This window comes from Perca fluviatilis, chromosome 17 (genome assembly GCF_010015445.1).
Source record: "Perca fluviatilis chromosome 17, GENO_Pfluv_1.0, whole genome shotgun sequence".
Classification (NCBI taxonomy): Eukaryota; Metazoa; Chordata; class Actinopteri; order Perciformes; family Percidae; genus Perca; species Perca fluviatilis.
The window spans coordinates 16,521,218-16,545,588 of NC_053128.1; the positions used below are offsets into that span (position 1 = coordinate 16,521,218).

Below are 24,371 nucleotides of genomic sequence, written 5' to 3' on the forward strand. Positions count from 1 at the left end.
AAGACGCAAGTTGTGCATCATCATTTTTTTTTTTTTTTTTTACCTACTGCGGGCCTAATTTTCCATCCCATTTATATCCTGCGTCTCTCAGTAGTTTAGAAGTCCCAGACATGTAAGGTCTTAGCTTCCGCTTTTATTTTATCTCCCTGTCGCTCTCCCACAAACTTACAGTATTTATCTACATTCAGTCTATCTCCTTCTTTCCCTCTGTTGCATTTTTAAATACCTCTTCTCTGAACTCTCTCTTTACTCTTTTCTCCTCTGATTTCTATCAATCCATCTACCCTCTCTATCTATTCACACTGCCCCCCTTTGCTCTTTCAGGCCTTTCCCAGGCCAAGGAGCCTCCAGCCTTCTACCTCTTTGCTGCATGGGGGGGGGGGGACGGGTTGCCTGCCTGACATTCTCTCATTCCCATCCCGCAAGGACTTTCACTTTAATCTGACTCTGTGAGTAAATGAGGAGAAAGAGAGAACAAAACACATAAAATATGTGTGAGTGTGTGCCTGCAGCTCCCAAAGCAAACAGACTTCTCATCTCCTGATAGCATCACATCACGCAAACTGCAGGCTTTGGGAAGACTCACGGCAAGACTTCGTTTCAGAGCTGGCCTCACATTCCCGAGACTTTCACATGCACATACAAGCCGTACAACACGACGAGAACGCAGGTCAGACATTCAAAGAATGTTCACAGAATGTACAGACCTACACCCAGAACATAAACTGTGAAAACACACAGTCGCAATGATGATGTACACAGTTTCACACATCAGAGACAAGTGAAGAAAACAGCTATGGAACAGCTATGGAACACAACACACACACACAGTGGTTGGGTTCACAAACCGCAGACTATGTGGGGGGGTTGCCATCTTTTATCTCTGTCTCCATGAGGTTTAAATTTAATTGTTGACATAACTCATTCTCGGAAACCACACACACACACACACACACACACACACACACACACACACACACACACACACACACACACACACACACACACACACACAGTGTGCAGATACACACACACACACACACACACACACACACACACACACACACACACACACACACACACACACACACACACACACACACACACACACACACACAGTGTGCAGATACACACGGGTGTATAAAAAATATACTCACAATAGATTTGATTATTGTTGTAAAGCTACATAGGTCAAAGGTTCCCAATCTTTCTGGTTTTCTATCCTATCATTTGCATTAACCACATTCACGTGACACTGACGGTTTAAATCAGTTGTTGATTGATGCTAGAAGAAAAACCTACAGGGCCCTGGTTCATCTGGACCAGTCTGAGTTGCCTTTCAGAAAAAGTCTTGCATAAGCGCTATAAGATTCTACAGAAACTGGTAATCATGGAGCATCCACCTTTTACTCAGACTTCTGTCAGAGATTTTATTTTATTATCTTATCAGTCCTGAAAAATATTAGACCGGAAGACATATACAATCACAGAATTTCAGTACCCCTACTCTTGTGTGACTCTAAGCGCACAGACAACAGACCACACACATTCATCATGCTGAGAAGCAACAATCATGAGCTAAAAGGTAGCTAAAATTACACAGTTAATAACCTAACATTATCAAAACACAGCAGGATAGGAGAACATGATTTGCTTCCGATAACTCCTTCATGCCATAAGGGATGTTTTTATTGTACCTGCCTCTGGCGAGGCATCTTTTCTCAAATATTGTTTTTTTATAACTGTCTACCAGAGTTTATACTGGTGTCCTAAACACATGAAAAACATTCCACAACATATCTAACAATACACTTTTAGTTTTGCATTCTAGACAATTTGCCCACGTAGTTAAATTAAAACTAAATCCTACAAACTTTAAATTTAATAGAACTAGTGCAGCGGCCGAAACACACACACACACACACACACACACACACACACACACACACACACACACACACACACACACACACACAGCTCCATGTTAGCCTGTTAAGTTGTTTGCCTCCAGACAAACTGATGTAACCCTCATATTCTTGGCTTAAACCTTCAATCAAGTTATTCTCTCCCCTGGAAGTCACAGTAATCAGCTCACAGTAAAAAAAAACAACTTCAAATAGTAGGTAATAAAAAAATTATTGGGGTTCTGCCAAAAGGACCCATTTGTAATATCACATGTGAGCAAGCATGGCTGCCTCCAAAGCTTGACTGCAAGTGGAGGAGTTACACAAGCTACTAAAGTGGGCCCGTGTGCCACAGGGTTGTGATAATAACGACCCTAAACCTCTCAGCTATTTCTCACTGGCAGGTATTAGCATGGCTGACAAGAGTTATTTATCATCCTAGTTGTAACGCAGGCAGAAAGCAGTTCAGATGGTTTGCTATGTTGCACTGCGTGTTGAGCGTAGGAGAATGAGCTATGATTCACTAAGCTGCAAAGACCAAAGATCACATTTCACTATCGCAAGGGAAACCATTATACCATGACCACAGACACAAAGACAGTCATACCAGCAGTATCTGGGAGAGGAAAACACAATTGCTGGGACTAGTTCTAAAACCACTTTTTAAATTTACCTTCTTTTTTTTTTATTTTTTGAGGAAAAAAAAAAAATGGGTGTCTTTATTTTATAATATTTTTTAAAAAAGTTTGGTTTATATATATATATACACTATTATAAAAAAAAAATTAAATATTTCTACTTATTTATTTCTTTCAAAATTGGTTTTTATATCGTCTGGACATGCCCTAATTATGTTTTTTAGCCTGACTTATACACCTGAACGATACACACATTTTCAGGCTATTCAACACTGTGAACAATAATGCATTTAACAGCTTCATTATCTGTTTTCTGTGTGGTACTGTTGTCGTTTGCTGACCCAGGCTTTGTAATTATATTGCAAATAATTCTGCCTCCCTTAGGAGACTATTTAGACGCAAAGGGCAATCACTCACAGCAGCACAGTCTGGCTATGCAGCTACTGTACTCTAAAAAACATGAGAAACTTCCTCTTTCTGTGTGCATGTTTGAGAGGAAGGCATCGGTAAGTGGTTCCCTCTCCCTGAGCGGCAGGGGAAAGTAGACCCTCTTGAGTGCCTCTCGGCTTCCCCACCTCCCCCATGAGCCAATAACACACACACACACACACACACACAACACACACACACACACACACACACACACACACACACACACACACACTCACACTCAGACACACAGTGTGGTTTCTCCTCTGGAGGGGAACATAAACAGGGCTGTCTGTCTGCGAGCGGAGAGCTAGTTCTCATGACATCACCACCCAGCAGGAATGCTCTGCCCCGTCAAAGCCCCTCCACTGGCCAGCAACTCGCACACACACGAACACATACACAAAAACACATGTTGAATGATTTATGCACGTCCACATTTTCACAGGGAAATGTACCACATAAGCAACATGCACCCAACTGGTATTTTGAGCTATTATCTCTCCTCTGGACTTTTCTTACTTCGCAACTTCGTTTTTCATTTCTCACTGCACACAGTAATCTTATTCCTCTGCATCTCTTCCCTTAGCTTTATCACACCGTTCTGCTCATTCTACCCCATCATTTCTCATCCTCTCTGTATCTGTATTGGATGTGCACAGCGTCAGACCACACACAGACCACAGAAACAGAGAGCAAGCATGAGAGATAAATGAAAAACACTCAAGTATAACTGCCTGATTATAGAAAATAAAGATATAACAGCTATGAGAAACTTTGTGTGTGTTTGTGTGTGGGTGTGGGGGACATGGGAAATTACGCACTACTTCATTGTATTGGTGTTTGGAGGAAAAGCCCTATTGAAGCTCTCCCTCCTTCCTTCTCACCTCTCTTCCTCCCTCTCTAACTCACTCCTCCGTTTTCCATCCCTCCATCACTTCCTACCTCATCTTTTCTCTTCCTAGCCATCTCCCCTTCCTATTTTCTCCTTCTTATTTCCACCTTCTTGCTCCTCTGTCTCAATCTCAACCTGTCACTGCAATGTTTTCTCGCAATTTCTGTCCCTTCTCGTTTTCCGCCTCTCCGTTTCTCTCAGGCTTTTGGGGAAAGCAGGGACAGGAAGCAGCTTGGCTCTCAGACAATGGAACACATCAAAAAGCAGCACCAGCCTCACCAACTACACACACACACACACACACACACACACACACACACACACACACACACACACACACACACACACACACACACACACACACACACACACACACACACACACACACACACACACACACAAGAACACACACACACGCAAGACAAACAGGACATTCCAGCTGCCGGCTGCACCGGATTCCTCGCCTTGGCTAATCTGAAACGGAGGAGAGTGAGACTGGGAGTGGAGTGGAGCAGGGAGGCAGGGTGAGAACAGTGGGGTAAAGGGAGAGCAGGGGAGATGGAGAGAGACAGGGCCAAGCAGAGGGTGAGAAGGAGAAATAGATACAGGGAGGGAGAAATGTTGGGGTGCAAAAAAGGGGGAAATTGGAAAGGAGGGATTATGGAAGGTGAAGCATGACTGAAAAGGGATTTGTGAATTTCAAAATGTTGCCGTTACAATGTGTTACTGTAAAATCTACATACATTTGTGTTCTCTTGTTGTCTAAAAAGGCGTATGATTGTGGTATGCATACAAATTATGATAAATTACACTAAGTACCTGCCAAGAGACAGCAGATGGAAAGTCTATTCTTTTTGTTTGACCTTAATGTTGATTTGTACATCATCACTGATACATTTGATTCTTAAAAGGATGTTTGAATTTGTTGTCATCAGTGATTCAAATATGAATGTGTGTGTAATTTAAATCACCAAGCAGGCACAGATGTGTTGGCATTAATGCTGTGTAAAAACTAAAAAAGGACAGAAACCAAACAATGTGTTATAACAACGTGGGAAGATAAAATAAGGTATTGAGAATAAGAGACAGAACAAGAGAAACTGGGAGTGGAGGCAGAGAGAGAAATACTATGGCCATGTCTACAGTGCTGCCGGTAAATTTTAAACACACCATTTACATTTTACATTTTTAGGCAGTTGTCAAACAAACCAGTATAAAGAAGTTGTTTTAAGCACGTTTGCAAACAAGGGCAGATATGCACTCCGACAGAGCTTAGTTCCTTAGACTCTCTCTGTGTTTACTTGCTTTCGGTTCCAATATACAGATTGAAAAACACAGGTGCTGGCATTGATACGTCTCTGGTTTACAACTGCTCAACTGTAAAAGAATTACATTATTGACAGTCATATACACTACATGTTTATCTAGGCTGATCAACTTGTGTGATCGACTATGGACTCAATCACAATGTTTGTCTACAATAACTTTCGGGTAGTAAACCCCTGCGTCCTGCACTGTACATACAATTTAACAGCGCTGAGGAAAACGGGACGCTGAACAACTGGATACTCTCTCATCTCATTCATCTAAAATGCAAGTCTGATGCTTTCATATGTCAACACTTTTACTAACATTAGGTTGAGGACCTATTTTACCTGTTGGGCCACAGACTATTTTTGACACCACCCCAAACTAGCAGTTAGCCTGACTGACAGTAGCTATGTTTCCATTGACCCGTTTTTATCCGAATTAAGTGATATCGAATGAAAAATGCCTTATGGAAACAGTAAAATCCGATTGAATTTCATGAATATCGACTCAAAGAAAATACGTTCGGTCTCATCGGATTTTCTCTTGATCGATATACGGCTTATGCGATAAACGCTGATGGAAACGTTATTTGCCGAATAAATAATGAATTGCGATTAAGTTTTAGGTCATTTTATGGTTGCAACCCGCAATAAAACGAAGAAGTTTCAGTTCATTTCCGCCCAGTATTTCCGCTCTGTTTGCACACATGACAGGTGTCAACAAAAACAGATTTAAGTGGACAAACGAGGAGACGAGATACTTTTTTAATTTAATTTACCAGAAAAATATAACAGCTATTTTAGATAGCAAAAATCTAAGAAACGCCATCATTTATCAGGAGCTCGCGAAGGAAATGACCAAAGGTTACGACAGGGACATTCTAAAACGCTTAACGTGAAAATGCTTAAAGTGGTTTAATGTAGCCTATCTAAACAACGATCAGTCATCACCAGATTTATCATGGTCATATCTTGTCATGAACACTTAAGCCTGTCAAAAAAAATAAATCGAAATCCAACGATTATAGAAGTTATCTCACGTGGCCGTATTAATATTATTAATATGGCGAGGAAAAAGCTTAACGTGGTTTAATGTACCTAAACAATGATCAATGATTACCAAATTTCTCTCTCATATTGCTCCTCATAACCACTGAAAACTGTCAAAAACTCGAACCCAAAGTCCAATTATTATGGACATTATCTGACATTAAGCGTTTATGCATAGAGCCTATGGAAAAAGCTTAACGTGGTTGAATGTACCTATACAATGATCAATCATCACCAAATTTCTCTCTCATATTACCCATCATAACCACGGAAAACTGTCAAATAATCTAACCCAATGTCCAATTATTATGGACGTTATCTGACATAAAGCGTTTCTGCTTCAGGGCAGCGGAGCGGCTGGGGGTTGACTCTCCACGGTTCTCATTGGCTTTATAAGTCCTATTATGAAAAAGCTTAACATGGTTTAATGTACCTAAACAACGATCAATCATCACCAAAAAATCCTCTTCTATATTGCTCATCATAACCACTTAAAAAGGTCAAATCGATCACGTTAAGCGTTTTAGAATGTCCATTACGACAAGCCGTGGGACGTCCTGTGGAGTAAATGGAAAGTGCTCAAACACACGGCTCAAAAAAGAGAGTTGTCTCGCAGCGGTGCCGGAGGGAAAATATAAGGCAAGTTCCACCTTTTAGATGAGCTGGATCAGATCCTCGGCCAAAGGCTCATCGGAGCTTAGCTTCTAATATTAAAGGGGTGATAGAATGATTATATAGGGTATTTCACACTGTTCCTTATGGTCTCCTAATGGGGTATGTAACATTGGTTGGGCTGAAAATGGCCTGGTTGATATTTTACTGGCCCTTATGCATCCCTGTGTTTTGGCCCTATTTGTAACAAGAGCTTTTCTTCCAAATATGGTATGGTCATGAATATTTAGATGAGCTGTGGTGCTGGATTGGTTGAGCGACTTGCCATACGCAGACATTAGAGACGCCGCTGATTGGTTGAGCGAATCCCCAATACACATACATTGGAGAAGCGACAGAATCTCATATTCCAGACACTGCAATGTTTCATTACCAAATTCACTTCTGAGACTTTTGCGCGGAAATCAACTATATAAAGCTCAAATATGGGCCGTTTACAAAAATTGATGGCTAATTGCAAATTTGGTAAGACATGTCGGACTTTAGGAGCTCCACACAGTCTGACGAAAGCGACAGCCTGCTGGGCTCCATACCCAGGGCAAAGTCACCCTTTGTGGATACTGCATACGGGCTCCGCGGCCAGCTGCCGGCATAACTATATCTATAAATAATACATTTACGGTTTTGAATGTCCCAATGTCTTATAAAGCTAACCGTTGTGTCCGATTTGATTTTAAGGCATTTTTATGAACGCGGTACGCCTTTGTAGGACGAGCAGCTGCTTGCTATATGTCCCATTCATTACAATGGGGAAATACCGCAGCTAGCTAGCTACATTGTCCGCCATAACTAAATTATATTTACAGTTTTGAATTTCATGCCACTTATACAACATCATTCCCCAATGTCTTATAAAGCTAACCGTTGTGTCCGGATTGATTTTAAGGACATTTTTATGAACGCAAATGCCTTTTGTAGGACGAACAGCTGCTTGCTATATGTCCCATTCATTACAATGGGGAAATACCGCAGCTTGCTCACTTTCGCATAACTAAAGTATATTTACAGTTTGAATTTCGACACGGCATGAATATTACAGGTTCCTCAAGGTCTTACAAAGCTTAGCTAACACTTGTCCGATTTCGGATTTCAATTGAATGTATTTTTGTGAATGTCAGAGTTAGGAGGAGGCTAGCTAGCTCTCATTGATGGACTCCATCTCACCGCGGCTCTATCAATGAGACTTCGCGGACAAGAGGCGTTTATTTTCCGATTGTTTGTTTAAATAACTCAACACACATACCCATTATAAGATTAACTGGAAGATTGGCGTAATGCTGCTCGCTGACACTTGCGGTCAGGGCGGCGATGTAGCAACCCAGGCAGCACCAACACCGGTACTAAACTCCGACACACAGTCGGAGAAAATTTCTAATTAGCCATCCATTTTCGTAAAGCGGCCCATATTCGAGCTTTATATGGTTGATTTCTCGCATAAAAAAGTTTCAGAACTGAATTTTGTAATGGAATAGCAGAGATCTGCGTGACCTAGCTAGATTCAGAAAACTACCTGATCTCAGGTCAGTTGTGTAGCCTATGTAAATGTTGGGGCGTGACTGTTCTCTTAAGATTCCGGATTTTGAGATGCTTGCGCAAGCAACTCAGCTTTGTTGGGATTCGCCCGTTTTCAGAGGCAGTTTCAAAATATGAGATTTTCATAGTAAAGGGGTGTCAGTGGGATTTTGAGCTTCTATGTATGTCCTATTTACCCACCAAACTGTCGTTATTCAACTATGACAGGGTAAAATCGGTTTTGCATTCTATCACCCCTTTAACAACAACTACTTTTGTCTAGCAAAACTTTGTTCGCAAAAGTTCGCTTGAATCTTGTGCGATCCAGTGCAAAAATGAATGGAAACACCTTAAAATGTCTCAAATCAATTCGATATACCAATTTAATCGCAAAACAGCATGTGATGTCATTACGCACAGGTTTTTATTCGCTTTAAAGCCGTTGGATGGAAACACACTTTCAATTCGCATGAGTTTTTTTTACCGAACTTCAGATAATTCGATTGACAAGTGGATGGAAACTTAGCTAGTGAGACGCTGCTGTTCGTAACGCTAGATTTGGTTTATCAGATAGGTCAGACCTCCGTGTTTAACTATATATCTTTACATGTTACAGTTACGGCTGAAGATGACAACAGAAATAAAGAAGTTTGCTGATTTCACATTTCTATTTGTCTACAAGGAAGTGATTTTTGTGTTAGCACGACATCACGGTGATACACAAATAGAAAACTGGGAGCAGCAGCAAGCTGGCTTCTTAACAAATGATTACCTTTCGAATGATCCATAGATCTTTAATTTAATATCCTTAAAAAACAAACAACCATAAGAGAAAATTCAGTGGTGTCTGAGTAACTATAAATTTACACACAAGCATGCACACGCAGATACATATCATGCATGCAATTGCACACACAGGAGCCAACTAGACTGTGGGAAAATAAGCAGGCAAGATTTCTTAAAGACCAGATGCTTGGTGAGTGATGGCTCATCTTCTTCCCTATCTATCTATCTATCTATCTATCTATCTATCTATCTATCTATCTATCTATCTATCTATCTATCTTGTGTGTGTGTGTGTGTGTGTGTGTGTGTGTGTGTGTGTGTGTGTGTGTGTGTGTGTGTGTCCGTGCTATTGTGTCTGCTCAGACAGCCATAAGAATCAACTTCAAAATGAGTCAGGGACACTAAAGACACATTTCACAGGTTACGGGCTGCCGTTTTTTTTTTTATGTGGAATTTTTTCAAACCACTTCCAAAAAAACAGCCTGCTTCTTACAATTTCAACATTTAACATTTCATGCTACAGCAGACTAATTATATGTTGCAGCCATCTACTGCAGCTCAAATGAGGATATCTATACTTTTCGCTGAACTGGGATTCTTAACCATTAAAATACAGTGTGCCCTCCAGCATTTCACATTCTAACTAGACCTGTCACAAATTATTACTCAATCCTCTGATAGCGATTATTTGAGGTGACTGCGATCATTTTGCATAATTGATTGATTCCGCAATAAAAAGGAAATTTAAAGCCAATGTTACAAATGTGGCAACACATAGAAAGTGAATAAGGTGTTTTTTTTACCAGCTGGAAAAACATGGAAAAAGAGAACTTCGCTATCTAGATCTTACTGCTGTTGGACAGTTTCAGCTCATATGAGACCATATTTGTTGCTTGATTCATAGCGGAGTCTCCCCGACGGGTGCAGCAGGGTGTTTGACAGCTCTAGGGAAAGTTAGGCTGGAGTTGTCGCTCACATCCAGCTTTTCTAATTACATAATTCACAGAAAAATGTTTGGATGGAAACATGGTGTTATAAGAGTAGCATGTGTGCTTTTAGGAGTAGTTCAAGCGTAGCAAGTGTGTGGTCGAGTGAGAGTGACGGTGGATGCGTTCAGAGGAGCAGGTGTTGATGATTGGAGCGGAGAAGAAAATAGCAGTAAAGTTGTCAAGTGGTAGTAAATGTACAGTGTAACACCAAAGTGAGCCTCAACTTCGGCCCTGGAGGCAAAACAAAGTCTTCCCTGTGCCTCCCGACCACAGTCTGGAAGCTGAAGCAGGAACGGTTAACACTGGCTTTGTGTTTCCCCGTTGCTTTTGAAAATAAAAACATGCCTCTTTTTACATGAATTGTCGAACCACGTTTTCGTTACATCAAAAGAAGTAACGAACAAGCACTGTGCAGCAGAGAGAGAGGTGAAACATTGTATCAGCAAACTATCTGAAGATTAATTGACACTCCTTTGCCAATGATCGCATCATTTCCATGAGCAGCCATTGACATTTACAACATGGATTCAGGTCTAGTTGCAAAGCCACACAACAGCACTGCTGTGTAGCATAAAATGAAAATAGAGTAATTGTTTGTAGGACAATTAATTGTCAACTAAATGTTATGATTGTGACAGCCCTAATTCTAACTAAATGCTTTTTCCTCAAAGATGAACTGGATTGAATTCTTCAGATTATTTTTTTAAAGATTTTTTTTTAGGGGGGCTTTTCCCTTTATTGGAGGTGATAGTGGATAGACAGGAAAGGTGGGAGAGAGATGGGGGATGACACGCAGCAAAGGGCCGCAGGTTGGATTTCGAACCCGGGCCGCTGCAAAGGACTCAGCCAACATGGGGCGCACGCTCTTACTGGGTGAGCTAGAGATCGCCCCTAATTCATCAGATAATTAACACTATTAACGTGTAAAAACTGTGCAGAACTTGTTTTAATCCTGTTTACATTTTTAGGTCCAGACTGATTACCATTTATCACCCATCAGCAAAATCATATTGTGATGATTATAATCATATGGGATTTTGCAGTTATTTGCTGTATCATGATATATCTCTATCGGAAGAAATATCCTTATCCTAATCCTAATATCAGTGATAGTGATTTCAACTGATTTCAATCACCTATTATTAATCTAATAACTGTACTATACATATAATACATTTGACTTATATTTACCCTTGCATATCCTCTTCATTAGTGTGAGCCACCGGTTCCCCTTTCAATGACTTGTTTATGAATTTCAGTGAAAGTTAAAAATTTGTGGTCATGTCTTCATTGCTCACTTATTCATAAACTCACACATTGGGGTTACACAACAATCATAATGGCCTTTCCTAAATGTAGCTCCCCTACAGACAGACAGACAGACAGACGCAGCGACAGCACGTCCCCCTCCAGACAAAAACACACAAAGGAGACGGACATACAGGCTGCCAGTCAGTCACTCATAACTGCTCCCACTAACTAACTACATGTGTGTATGCCAGAAAGAGTGAATGTGAGGGTGACCTGTGTTATGTGTGAGCTTTCTCCCAATGTGTGTGTAATCGCTTTTAGCACTTTCTCAAACCGTATGTGTGTAACAGGAGACGCGAAGCCCTCGCCACACACAGTGGGAAATATTTGGAATGGTTTCCCTCGGAATGTCTTGGCGTGCCTATGGAATGCCCCCTTCCCCACCGCCACCTCCTCCCCTTTCTCCCTGTCGCTCCCCTCTCGTCTCCTGAGAGGGGAGGGAGAGTGGAAAAACAGCAGGACACATAAAAACCTATTCTGTCACCACGAAAAACAGTACATGCACAGAGACAGAACCCGAATGGAGACGAAGCCACAGAGTTCATATGCACTTACAAACACATTTTTATATAAGTTTGTGAAAATGTGTTTGTGATTTTCTTTTCTTTTTTTTCTTTTACAGTCTATGGTTTGGGTATATAGCTTGTTTGTGAGCAAAGTGTGACCCTGTGCATACTTGTGGTTATCTACAAACTCTGTGTGCATTTAAAAATTACAGTGAAATATGAATTAAGGTGTGAGAATATACAGTACAGGCCAAAAGTTTGGACACACCTCCTCATTCAATGCATTTCCTTTATTTTCATGACTATTTACATTGTAGATTCTCACTGAAGGCATCACAACTATGAATAAACACATGGAATTATGTACTTAACAAAAAAGTGTGAAATAACTGAAAACATCTTATATTTTAGATTCCTCAAAGTAGCCACCCTTTGCTTTTTTGATAGCGCTGCAAACCCTTGGTGTTCTCTCAATGAGCTTCATGAGGTAGTCACCTGAAATAGTTTTCACTTCACAGGTGTGCCTTGTCAGGGTTAATTAGTTGAATGTTTTCCCTTATTAATGAGGTTGGGACCATCAGGTGTGTTGCAGAAGTCTGGTTGATACACAGCAAACAGCCCTATTGGACAACTGTTAGAATTCATATTATGACAAGAACCAATCAGCTAAGTAAAGAGAAACGAGTGGCCATCATTACTTTAACAAATGAAGGTCAGTCAGTCCGGAAAATTGCGAAAACTTTGAATGCGTCCCCAAGTGCAGTCAACCATCAAGCGCTACAACGAAACTGGCTCACATGAGGACCGCCCCAGGAAAGGAAGACCAAGAGTCACCTCTGCTGCTGAGGATAAGTTCATCCGAGTCACCAGCCTCAGAAATTGCAAGTTAACAGCAGCTCAGATTAGAGACCAGATGAATGCCACACAGAGTTCTAGCAGCAGACACATCTCTAGAACAACTGTTAAGAGGAGACTGCGCGAATCAGGCCTTCATGGTCAAATAGCTGCTAGGAAACCACTGCTAAGGAGAGGCAACAAGCAGAAGAGATTTGTTTGGGTCAAGAAATACACGGAATGGACATTAGACCAGTGGAAATCTGTGCTTTGGTCTGATGAGTCCAAATTTGAGATCTTTGGTTCCAACCACCCTGTCTTTGTGCGACGCAGAAAAGGTGAACGGATGGATTCTACATGCCTGGTTCCCACCGTGAAGCACGGAGGAGGAGGTGTGATGGTGTGGGGGTGCTTTGCTGGTGACACTGTTGGGGATTTATTCAAAATTGAAGGCATACTGAAACAGCATGGCTACCACAGTATCCTGCAGCGACATGCCATCCCATCTGGTTTGCGTTTAGTTGGACCATCATTTATTTTTCAACAGGACAATGACCCCAAACACACCTCCAGGATGTGTAAGGGCTATCTGACCAAGAAGGAGAGTGATGGAGTGCTGCGCCAGATGACCTGGCTTCCACAGTCACCGGACCTAAACCCAATTGAGATGGTTTGGGGTGAGCTGGACCGCAGAGTGAAGGCAAAAGGGCCAACAAGTGCTAAGCATCTCTGGGAACTCCTTCGAGACTGTTGGAAAACCATTTCAGGTGACTACCTCTTGAAGCTCATCAAGAGAATGCCAAGAGTGTGCAAAGCAGTAATCAGAGCAAAGGGTGGCTACTTTGAGGAATCTAAAATATAAGACATGTTTTCAGTTATTTCACACTTTTTTGTTAAGTACATTATTCCATATTTGTTCATTCATAGTTTTGATGCCTTCAGTGAGAATCTACAATGTAAATAGTCATGAAAATAAAGGAAACGCATTGAATGAGAAGGTGTGTCCAAACTTTTGGCCTGTACTGTACGAGTCTATAAAAAAATGTCTTCTGTTTTCTACTGCATTTTAACGCATACGTACATCCTGATACTGCCTACTTCTATTTCACTCCCATGCACAAATATACACACACATGCACACACAGCCAGTGAAAGGTAACTTTAAACGTGTCTCAACCTCTCACATTCCTCCTGTTTCTTAGCCCGCGGCTCTCTTTGTAGATCAAAAGGACAGACAAGTCTTTCTATTGCCTCGCCCTCCTCCACCTCTTCTCTTCCTTCAATGCCACCTTTCTCAGACACTCTCTTTTCCTCTGGCTCTTCCTCACTAAACAAACACTCCTCTCGCTTACACACACACACACACACACACACACACACACACACACACACACACACACACACACACACACACACACACACACACACACACACACACACACACACACACACACACACACACACACACACACACACACACACACACACACACACAATTTCTGACTTTCTCACACAATCTCTCTGTAATTCCGTCTCAACGACTCCATGTTATTTTTGTCTTTCTCCCTAACTTACTCACTCCTTCTCAATTGCTTTCACTACCGTTCCCTTTCGGTCGGTCTTTTAAAAAAAAAAAACTGCCATCACCTCTGTTCTCACTTCTCTCCCTCCCTCCCTTTTTCCTCTCCCTAACCCCCCCTCATCTCTCCCACCCCTCCCTCTCACGGTGTGGCGGTTCCTGTTGCTCTTGTTTTCACTTCCCCAGTAGTCTGGTGCGTGGGAACCAGTGATTCTGCTGCAATAGTGTCTACGACTGATTCTGAGTGTGTGTGCGTGTGTAAAGGTGCTGAGGTGACTGTGTGTGTTTATCAGTTTTGAAAGTGTATGCTTATTACTCTGTCTGTCTGTCTGTCTGTCTCTATATATATATATATATATATATATATATATATATATATATGTGTGTGTGTATGTATGTGTTTCACTGGCTTCATGTCTATCAGGATATCTTTGCTATCTCAACATGTCTATAAAAGGCCAGTAAGGGACATCTGATGGAACTGCACAGCCCAACGGAAATGTGTGTGCTTGTGTATATATGTAAAGTGTAGACGCAGCAGGCATTAGTGGTAAGGATAGGATATAGCTGAAAAAGGAAACTGTAATGGACCAATAGCCAAGTCCACCCTCTTACCCAACCCATTGCAGGAATCCACACAGATGATATTTAAGGATTACAGACTAAATTAATATAGTGACACTCGTCAACATCTTTACATAGTAAAGATGTAGCTCTCTTAATATATTTTTGGGGCATTTTGGTGCTGAAAAGACACTTTATTTTTCACAAACTAATATACTATGAATAAACTATCACAAAATGTTTATTACTTAAAAAGAACATATTTTAATAGTATATTTGTTCCAATAAGATCAATATTCAAACACCTTTACAGCATAGTATACTATATAGTATGAATAGTTTTTACATCTTGTAGTTTTCATTTGTGCCAGAGTGGAGGGACAAAGCTAGATTCTTCTGAGCTGAAAAATGATATGTTAGCCATGTGAAACTATTTAATTTGAACAACAATGGTTTTAACATGTTACTGACTTTAGGAGGAACCAAACTTTCAACTGAAAATGTTATCAATGTGGCTACAAACCAGAAACAACTGCATTTGGATGCTTGATTGGCATACAGAATACGGATGAAAATAAAAACGTATCTTGTTTATAACAATTCAAAGGCTTTGTCAACAACTAGGAGGAACCACATGGAATTTAATCTTTAATTTCTCCTGCATGTCTTTTTTATTTTTATTTAACAATAAATGTTTCTCTCTGGGCTATCCAGTTCAGCCTGTGTGGTAGGCCTCTGCCATGTTTATTTATTTTTATTTTAAGTACAGTACATGGCACAGAACAATGCCATATACCACAGCATTTACAGCCTAAGCTAGTTTATTTACAATGCTAGATCGGCATTTAAATACATGACCGAATCCTGTTTTACTACAGGGAGACATTAGTTTAAAGTTAACATGATTCTTCCTTCATTTCAGATTGAATACACAAATAAATATGTCTTTAAAGTTAGTTAACATAACTTCTTAGCCTGGGTAAACCCTGACAAACTGCAAGTCAGTCTGGCAAAGAGCCCATTCAAACCCATTTCCAATGTCCCCAAAATTGAGGCACCAATCACAACCGCTGAGGTGGGCTTTATGTGACGACGATAGTGCTGCGACGGCGAGCAGCTTTTTGTTTACATTCAACATGACGGCTACCGAAGCGCAGCGTCCCCCGGATCATTGGTCTGATTGGTTGAAGGACTATCCAATGCGCCCGGAGGCATTTGAGCGCCGTCCGTTTGTGACGCCCCTTTGTAAATGAACTGTCAATGAACCTTTCCCAGACCCACTCTCAGTTACAAATGAGAAGAGTCTGGTGTCAACCAGGCTAATAACTTCTAAAAGAACCACTCTCACTTTTCTGGAGTTGGGTTTTCTCAGAGCCACACAGACGATAAATCAATTGCAAATATATCCATCAAACACAAATGAAGATTACCTTATCAATGAGCGAATCATAAAAAACAGTGTTTCTTTTGTTTTTACCACTTCATTGTACCCAAGTACACGTAAGAATGCAGACAAGGACACACTTTCATAGGAGGCCTTCTCCATCTCCCTTTCCCTCTTGGGGTCTCCATAGTGGACACACATTCCAATGCCTCTAAAATCTCTGTTGGGCCTATTGATACACAGAGACAAACATTAACCCTTTCCCTGCACAATCTTTACACACAAGTCTGTGGTTAATCTCCTCTTCTGACTTTTTTTTTATTTTTACTTCTCTTTCCTCAGGACATTGATCAGTGGTGTATGTGCATGAGGGAGAAACACTGAGAGACAAAAGGGAGAGAAACTAACCCATCCATTGCTAATCAGAGAGCTTTACAATCAGATAACAAAGGGGTTAACCTTGCCTGGGTGGGCCAAAGAGCAACCCCCAGGATGAAATTCTCTCCCCAACTCCACACACACACACACACACACACACACACACACACACACACACACACACACACACACACACACACACACACACACACACACACACACACACACACACACACACACACACACACACCATATTTTATAACCTGTGTCTTTAAGGTAATAAATGAGCTCATTTACGGTTGGTCTTCAATTTTAGATAATCAATTAAAAAAAGCAAAAGGTAGTTTATTTTTTCAGTTAGCAATCATTTCAATTTAATTACATTTTTTTAACAGATTTTAAATTATAATATATATAGTTATAACCTGAATGAGGTTGTAAAAGATTACCCCAAAGATTACCAAATGACAAAAGTTTTCTCACGTTTGCTGAGGCAGTGCTGTTACTGGTGGTGTGTAACAACAAAGTCACATTTGGCCCTTCTTTAGCCATAATATATCAAAGTGACATTGACTTGAAGTGGCATCAGGAGTAACCAATAAATAGGAAAAGTAGGCGGATGACCATTTGGCCACTGTGCATGTGTTTTAACGTGGTATCATCAAGACAGGAGGTAGGTGGTCCAGGTGTTTTACATCTTGGGTCTGAAAGAAATGCACCCAGTGGTGTATCTTGACACATTTAGGGCCTCCCACCAGGAGCAGGCCAGAACACCCAAGTTTAGAAAGTGTCCTGCAAAGATACCCCTCCCAATCACAACCGCCGCCACAGACACACAAACACAGTCGCAGCACACACAGGTTTCCCTTAACAGCCACCCATGGAGATATCTACAGTTCATGTACCGTAAATCCGACAATGATTGGTAGCAACAAGCTGACTGACAAACATCTTTTCCAGGCTCCACAAACATGATTGAATAGGAATTAGAATAATGCAGTGCATTGCACACTTATGTGTATCTCTACCCAAGTAAGCAATGTTTCTGTAATTGAGGAAAAAAGAATATGATACTGAAAGGTTTTTATCCAGTTTCATTTTTCCTCCAGGTTCAATTTGTTTCCATCCTGGTTCCCTTGTGGTTAAATTAGAAAAATATCTTGTGTTTAATTCATACCACTGAATTATTCTATTTATTTTCAAGTCCAGGTTGTGGTGGCAGCAGGCTAAACAAGTGACCCATCCTTCTCTTCAGCCACATCCTCCAGCTCCTACTGGTGTCCCCGAGGCATTCGAAGGCCATATGGGATATCTAATCTCCTGATAAAAAGTCTCCTGGGTCAGCCCCAGGTTCTGGAACAAGAATAGCTCACAGCCTCAACTGGCCACCTTAAATGTGAAGGTGCAGCAGTTCAACTTCAAGCTCCTTCCTTGTTCATTTCAGTAAAGGTAAGCCCAATTTGGCCACTTGTATCTGAAATCTCATTCTCACTTTCACCACAATAATCCAGTACAACACCCACATTACTTACATTTTCTCAAAAAAAATTAAAATAATAATAATAATAATAATAAGTTGTGTTTTATAAAGCTTCTCCATTTCTTCTCCATTCTCCATTACACAAAACACCACAGCCACCATATTATTTGTTCTCAGAATTCGGGAAGTTTAGCATTGTTTAATAACCACAGAAATAGCCTGGGAATTTATATTGCTTGTACTTTTTACTGATATAGGAACTAGGCTTTTTCCTCTTTCTCATTGAAAGCTTTTGCATGTATGTACTGTTTAGTCTTGGACCTCAACTGGTGAACTTATGACTGTGCCCACAGTACTCACTATTTCCCAATTTGTATTGATAATTATTTTCATTACATTAATTAGTAGAACAATACAGAAGTATACAGTTTATACACCGTTAATTTAATAAAAACACACTCAGAACCAGCGTGGATTTCCCTACCTGGCAGCGGCTGAATATGTCGCTGGGAGTGAGCTGGACATTGAAGTGTCTGAGGACTTGAACAGCCTGGTCTCTGGCCTTTTCTGAACAGTCTAGGGACAGACAGCAACCCTCACCCACCTGGGACCGCAACTACGTGGGGAGACAGAGGCAGCATGTGTATACAAGCAAACAAGGCCCCGGCCCGACGCCGCAACCGCCGCGCGCCGCGCACGCGACGCGACGCAACGCCGCCGCCCGCAACGCCGCGCACGCACGCGACGCGACGCAACGCACGCACGCGCACGCACACGAACGCACACACACACACACACGCACACACACACACACACACACACACACACACACACACACACACACACACACACACACACACACACACACACACACACACACACACACACACACACACACACACACACACACACACACACACACACACACACACACACACACACACACACACACACACACACACACACACACACACACACACACACACACACACACACACACACACACACACACACACACACACACACACACACACACACACACACCAAGAGTTTACATATGTTAGTACTTACACTCTGGAACGGTTGTCCACATGTGAGTATGAAACGGCCTTCAGCTTGTGCTAACTGACACACAACAAATACACATCAGAACAAAACAAAAAGCATAAATGAAGTAATGTTATTATTGGTTATCTAAAATATGAAACATTTTGGCTTTGAGAGTTCTTTTTGTTTGTGTTTATTGTGTATAAAAAGGTATGTGTGTGTCTTCTGCTCGGACTGCTAACTAACCTTTGCTGCTACTCTGTGATCATCGGTGTTCTCCAACATGACCACATCGACTCCTAAACAGCGCAGGTACCTCCCGAGTCCCTGCAGCATGTTGTCACACACCACCCGCAACTGCTGGGGGGGCAGAGCAGGGGTGTCTTCTGAGGGCTTCTCGCCACACAGGAGGCCTTTCTCTGTGTCGGAGCGAGGGGGACTGATCCTTTGAGCCCCCTGACATTCCTAAATGGACAGAGACAATAATGTGATACTTAACTGATCCCCACAGGGGGATTTTCTTTTCACTTGCACCACAGTACAGGGAGGTCAAAGCACAGGGTGAGCTATACAACTGCACCCCTGGAGCTGATAGGAACTGCTGAAGTGTCTTGGTCAAACACATGCTCAAACCCAGGTTCTTCCGTTTAACTGTATTTATTGTGCCACTTGGAAGCTCAAAGCTCTAAGAATTGTTATATGTATCAGCACAATAGTTATGAAAATAAATAAAATGGGTTGGATCTAACTTATTGCAGTCTGGGAAGTTAAACAAACATAAAAAATAACCCATGTTCTAAATAAAAGTCCAGAATTTGGCAAATGAAAGGAAAAAACTCATACACACTTTCCTTCTGATTCAAAGGCCCTCCTAAAGTTACCTGCTTTTTTTCCTCATGTTCCTTGTTTATTCATAGCAAAGTAACAGGAAAGTGTACAGAAATGTTTAAAAGATGACCATATTACACTTATTCAGAGTCAATTGCTAACATGTCAAGGAGGGTCAAGAACAGGCCAAGTAGGTAATGGATTCTGGCTTCCACAATCCCATTAATGAAATGTCCCCGTTGATTTCAAATTATCTATACAAGTCTTCATTTTTTCCTCCTTGGGAAATTAATGTATTCTAACATCCTAGACCAAAAGACATGTGGTATCAATTGAAACCTCATAAAAAAATAAAAACACTATCAGCAATTGCTGGTGAAATGGTAATTGATTCCAGACCTCTTTGCCATGGGCCTGTTTCATCTGCTTGGCATGTTTCTCCTTCTGTTTATTGTCTGCACTCTTCTCTGATTGGCTTGATGAGATGCTGCGCAGGTCAGCTGGTAGCCCAAAGTAAGCTGGGTTTCTGGAGAGGACAGAGTACACATCCAGCAAACAGTAGGCATCTGCCACTAGAAGGAGGTTAAGAAACAAGAGAGAGTGTGAGAGAGAGAGGAAAAGGGGGGAGGAGGTATTGGTTTGCAGTTCGTCAGGGGATAACAAAATAATCTGTGATATTCTTTAGTGAAAAGAACAGCGACCATCTGTCTTCCTGTCATTGTCTGTGTGTTCATGCATAATACCTTACCTGCATATCTAATTTGGCTGATGCGCAGTGGCCGTTTCTCCCAGTTGGACATCTGCTCTGTCTTGTCTAGGGGCCTTCCCAGGACCTGTTGTACCAGCAGACTGAGGCCTTTCTCTGCAGAGTCCTCTCCTACCAGCACGTCTTTAGGTCCATTTTGAGTCCTATTGACCTTTCGACGCTGGATCTGGAAAAGGCATAGACGTTAAAGTGAGAATTCAATGTGTTGAATTTTCCTCCAATAAAGACCTTTTTTCATGGTTGCAATTACAGCAACTTTATTTATTTGAAATCATCTAGAATTTGTGGCCATGCAAGGCTCCAGGCAATATATGATTGAACTGAACTGAAATCCCCCCATTTAATGTCCTGCCACATCATCCTCTTTCAACCAGACATTCCTCTTTATTTCCAAAAACATTTCTTGGATTCCTCACATCCTGCAACATGCAGCCTACTCCAGCAGATGGTGAAGCAACCTCATCAGTTACAGAGCCATGTTGCCATGTCCACATTCCTGTCCACCTCAGAGACCAAGGGCTTAGCTACATACTGTACAGTATATCTCAGGCAAACTACTGGGCCATAGCTGCAGTATGTACCTAAGCTATGACCATGCAATGATACACAAATCCAAATGTTAGAATCCTCTGGCCCTTTAACCCTGGTTAAATGGGGTACAGTGGACAAGTGGCAATGCCAACACTGATGCTTGCTGAGCTGAACCAGGCCAATGCCGCATTTCCACTGCATGTTATGGCTCGGCTCGACTGTGCAACATGGGACATCCTGCACAAACCTGCCATTTTGAAATAGTGTTTTGAATTATCAGGCACTAAATTTGCTGTACTGAAAATGTATTTGAATTATGACACCACTGTAATGTAATGAATCTAAGCCTGAATTTAGTAAAACATTACACACCTACTTATTAAAGAAGCATGATGTTCTAATAGCATATTTTCAATTGGCACTCTAAGACTAACTGCAGGATAAATTTTAGAAGTCAGTTGTATGAAGTTATGTGAATGACGGATAATGTTACCTTTTGGTGTACATTAAGAAGATCAAGCATCCCCTCCATCCTCAATGGCTCCTCTAAAAGCTGGTGCCAGGTGGCCAAGAGACACTTGAGATCCCCTGACATACCATAACCTGAATGGGAAGAAAGGAGAAATGTTAGAGACACAAGTATAAACAGCCTCAGATGAATTTGATTTAACCTTTGTCAAGCCTGTTTCCTACCCAGTTTAAGGATGTTTCTTTCGGAGAACAAGCTCCTGATGAAACTAATAGTATCAGGGTGTTGACAGAATCCATTTGCACAAAGGTCTAATAAGAAAACCTGGTCCAAAACTGAAAGCTGTATTAGGGCAACTTGCTGAGTTGAGATACAGCCAAACGTGGGCTGCCACTCCATGTCAACGCCTACTATATCACATTCCTAAGAAAGGATAAAGACAGGGGTGGATAAGACAGCAGCACTTTTTTTTTTTTTTTTTTTTTTTTAAATGATTCACAATAAATACTTTCAATAGCAACCCCATTTGCCTATCTATTACATATATAGATTATCATTAATGGTTGATTTAGAGACACAAAACATTTTCAATTAAAGCTGCAGTTGGTAACTTTTATATTATCATATTTGCTCAACCCTAACCGTCACTATATTCTTACAGTACTTCATGAGACAGATAATCTATGACCTCTGCCTAGTTTGACAGTTTGATTGAAGTTCATGAGCAGTCATTGACACTGCATTAGGAGACTCCTCGACTCTTGATTGGTTGTATTCCTTTGCGGTGGAAACGTCATTACCAGCACTAGGTGCAGGCAGAGAAACAGGATTTTTTTCACAGATAATCTGTCTCACGTGTCAGGATATAGTGACAGCTTTAGCAAATATGAGAAAAAAAGTGACCTACCTACTGAACCTTTAAGCATTTAGTTCTCTGTACCTTCAGCACAATGTTTCGACATCTCTGAAGAGATTCCGGAGAGTCCACAAAATGAACCTTGTCTTTGGTGAGTGGCACTTGATAGAACTTCTGACAGTGAGACCGAGACGGTATCCACTGCTCAGTTTGTGCTGAACCACTCCGACCTATCTGTCTGAACAGAGGTGACAAATGTGTGTATTTTTGTGATTGTGCATTTTAAAAAAGGAGAAAAGTGTGTGTGTGGGAATGAGAGTGGATAGATAACATTAGGGATGCTGCAACTAGATTACCACAAGTTGCATAATAGGATATGTTTATGCATATTCTTGCCAACTCACTGTAGACCAGGCGGTAGACTCTGCTGCGTTTCCCATACCCCAGAGGGAAGTCGATTTCTGGGGATGTTGTACCTCAGTGACCACTGAGCGGCTTTCTGAAGACCACAGTACCTTACCAACATCTCCACCAAATGGATCTGCAGCTCAAGGTCATCTGCCACAACGTACTATACATACATAATACACACAAAAAAAAAATCACAATAAATACATCCTAAATAAGATATTTGATACTAAGATATATACAGAGTTTATTTCTCCACACTGGCGGATGCATACACACCTACCTGTACATGGTCACTCCAGTTCTCCTCGGTCATGCTTTTCTAAAAGAGTACAAAATACTAATAAATACTCACAGAGTATGAATAATATATTATTTTTGTAACAATTCCAATATTGCCCTTTTACATATTGTGGCAAAATAAAAAACACATTTACAAACAAACCAAAATTGCCATTTTTCTTCCCAGCAGTTGTGTCATCATGGGTAAATTTGGTCATTTTTAGTGTCCCTCCCACTAGTCCTTGCACCACTTGTATGACGGTGACAGTCAGACTCTTATTAAATCATCTTCTTTGATAGCGGCCTTTTATGAAAGTACGGGCAATATGTATTTACTGATAAAGTAAGGTTAGTAAATACTTAGTTATAATACTTTTGTTTTTCCTCTGGCACCCACAAACCTGGGCCAAAAAAAGTAATTCTTTAGAAAACCTCTAATGCCGCCATCTGCTCATGTTTTCAGGAGCGGAAACTATCCTTCACCCCGAAATCAACCGAGATTCCACTGAGATCTGTTGCCAGCTTTTATTGGCTCAAAAGGCACAGTTACAATTTGATCAGTGATTGAGGTTGACATGTGTAACTAAAACGGGAAACATAAGATCTGAGCAGAAAAATATAACATTTTGAATAAATACTTCAGACACAAGGGTCTACATAGATCTGCTTCTCTTATTTTGTATTCAATGAAATTGCATTGACCTAATAAAATAAATAACTACTATTGCTTTAGTGTATTAAAAACATTGCATTCATCAATGTATCAAATTTCAAAATGCTAATTTAATGTTCAAATAACAAACAAATAACCCATGGGCTTTTCAAAGCAGTGTATATGAGCCAAGTGTATATTAACCCTTGATTTAAAAATATTTCTGAGAAAGTCTTTTTTCTCATATGCATATCAATATTCCTCCCAAGGAATTAAAGGCTTGAGAGTAAAATCTTGTAATTAAATTAAAA

The 24,371-nt window shown here is 41.0% G+C and overlaps 1 protein-coding gene across 2 annotated transcripts in view; it reads right to left on the reverse strand.

Annotated features, from left to right (window-relative positions):
- The window catches only part of exd3 (exonuclease 3'-5' domain containing 3), a 46,684-nt gene that overhangs the window by 14,231 nt on the left and 8,082 nt on the right, over window positions 1–24,371 (reverse strand). For both annotated transcript variants that reach the window (XM_039779093.1, XM_039779092.1), the window contains exons 10-19: window positions 23,410–23,448; window positions 23,123–23,289; window positions 22,803–22,956; window positions 22,087–22,285; window positions 21,887–21,996; window positions 20,845–21,028; window positions 20,496–20,668; window positions 19,515–19,733; window positions 19,293–19,346; window positions 18,706–18,837 (exon numbers count right to left, since the gene is read on the reverse strand). In XM_039779093.1, the coding sequence (XP_039635027.1) occupies window positions 18,706–18,837; window positions 19,293–19,346; window positions 19,515–19,733; window positions 20,496–20,668; window positions 20,845–21,028; window positions 21,887–21,996; window positions 22,087–22,285; window positions 22,803–22,956; window positions 23,123–23,289; window positions 23,410–23,448 (1,431 nt within the window). The remainder of the gene's footprint in view (window positions 1–18,705; window positions 18,838–19,292; window positions 19,347–19,514; window positions 19,734–20,495; window positions 20,669–20,844; window positions 21,029–21,886; window positions 21,997–22,086; window positions 22,286–22,802; window positions 22,957–23,122; window positions 23,290–23,409; window positions 23,449–24,371) is intronic.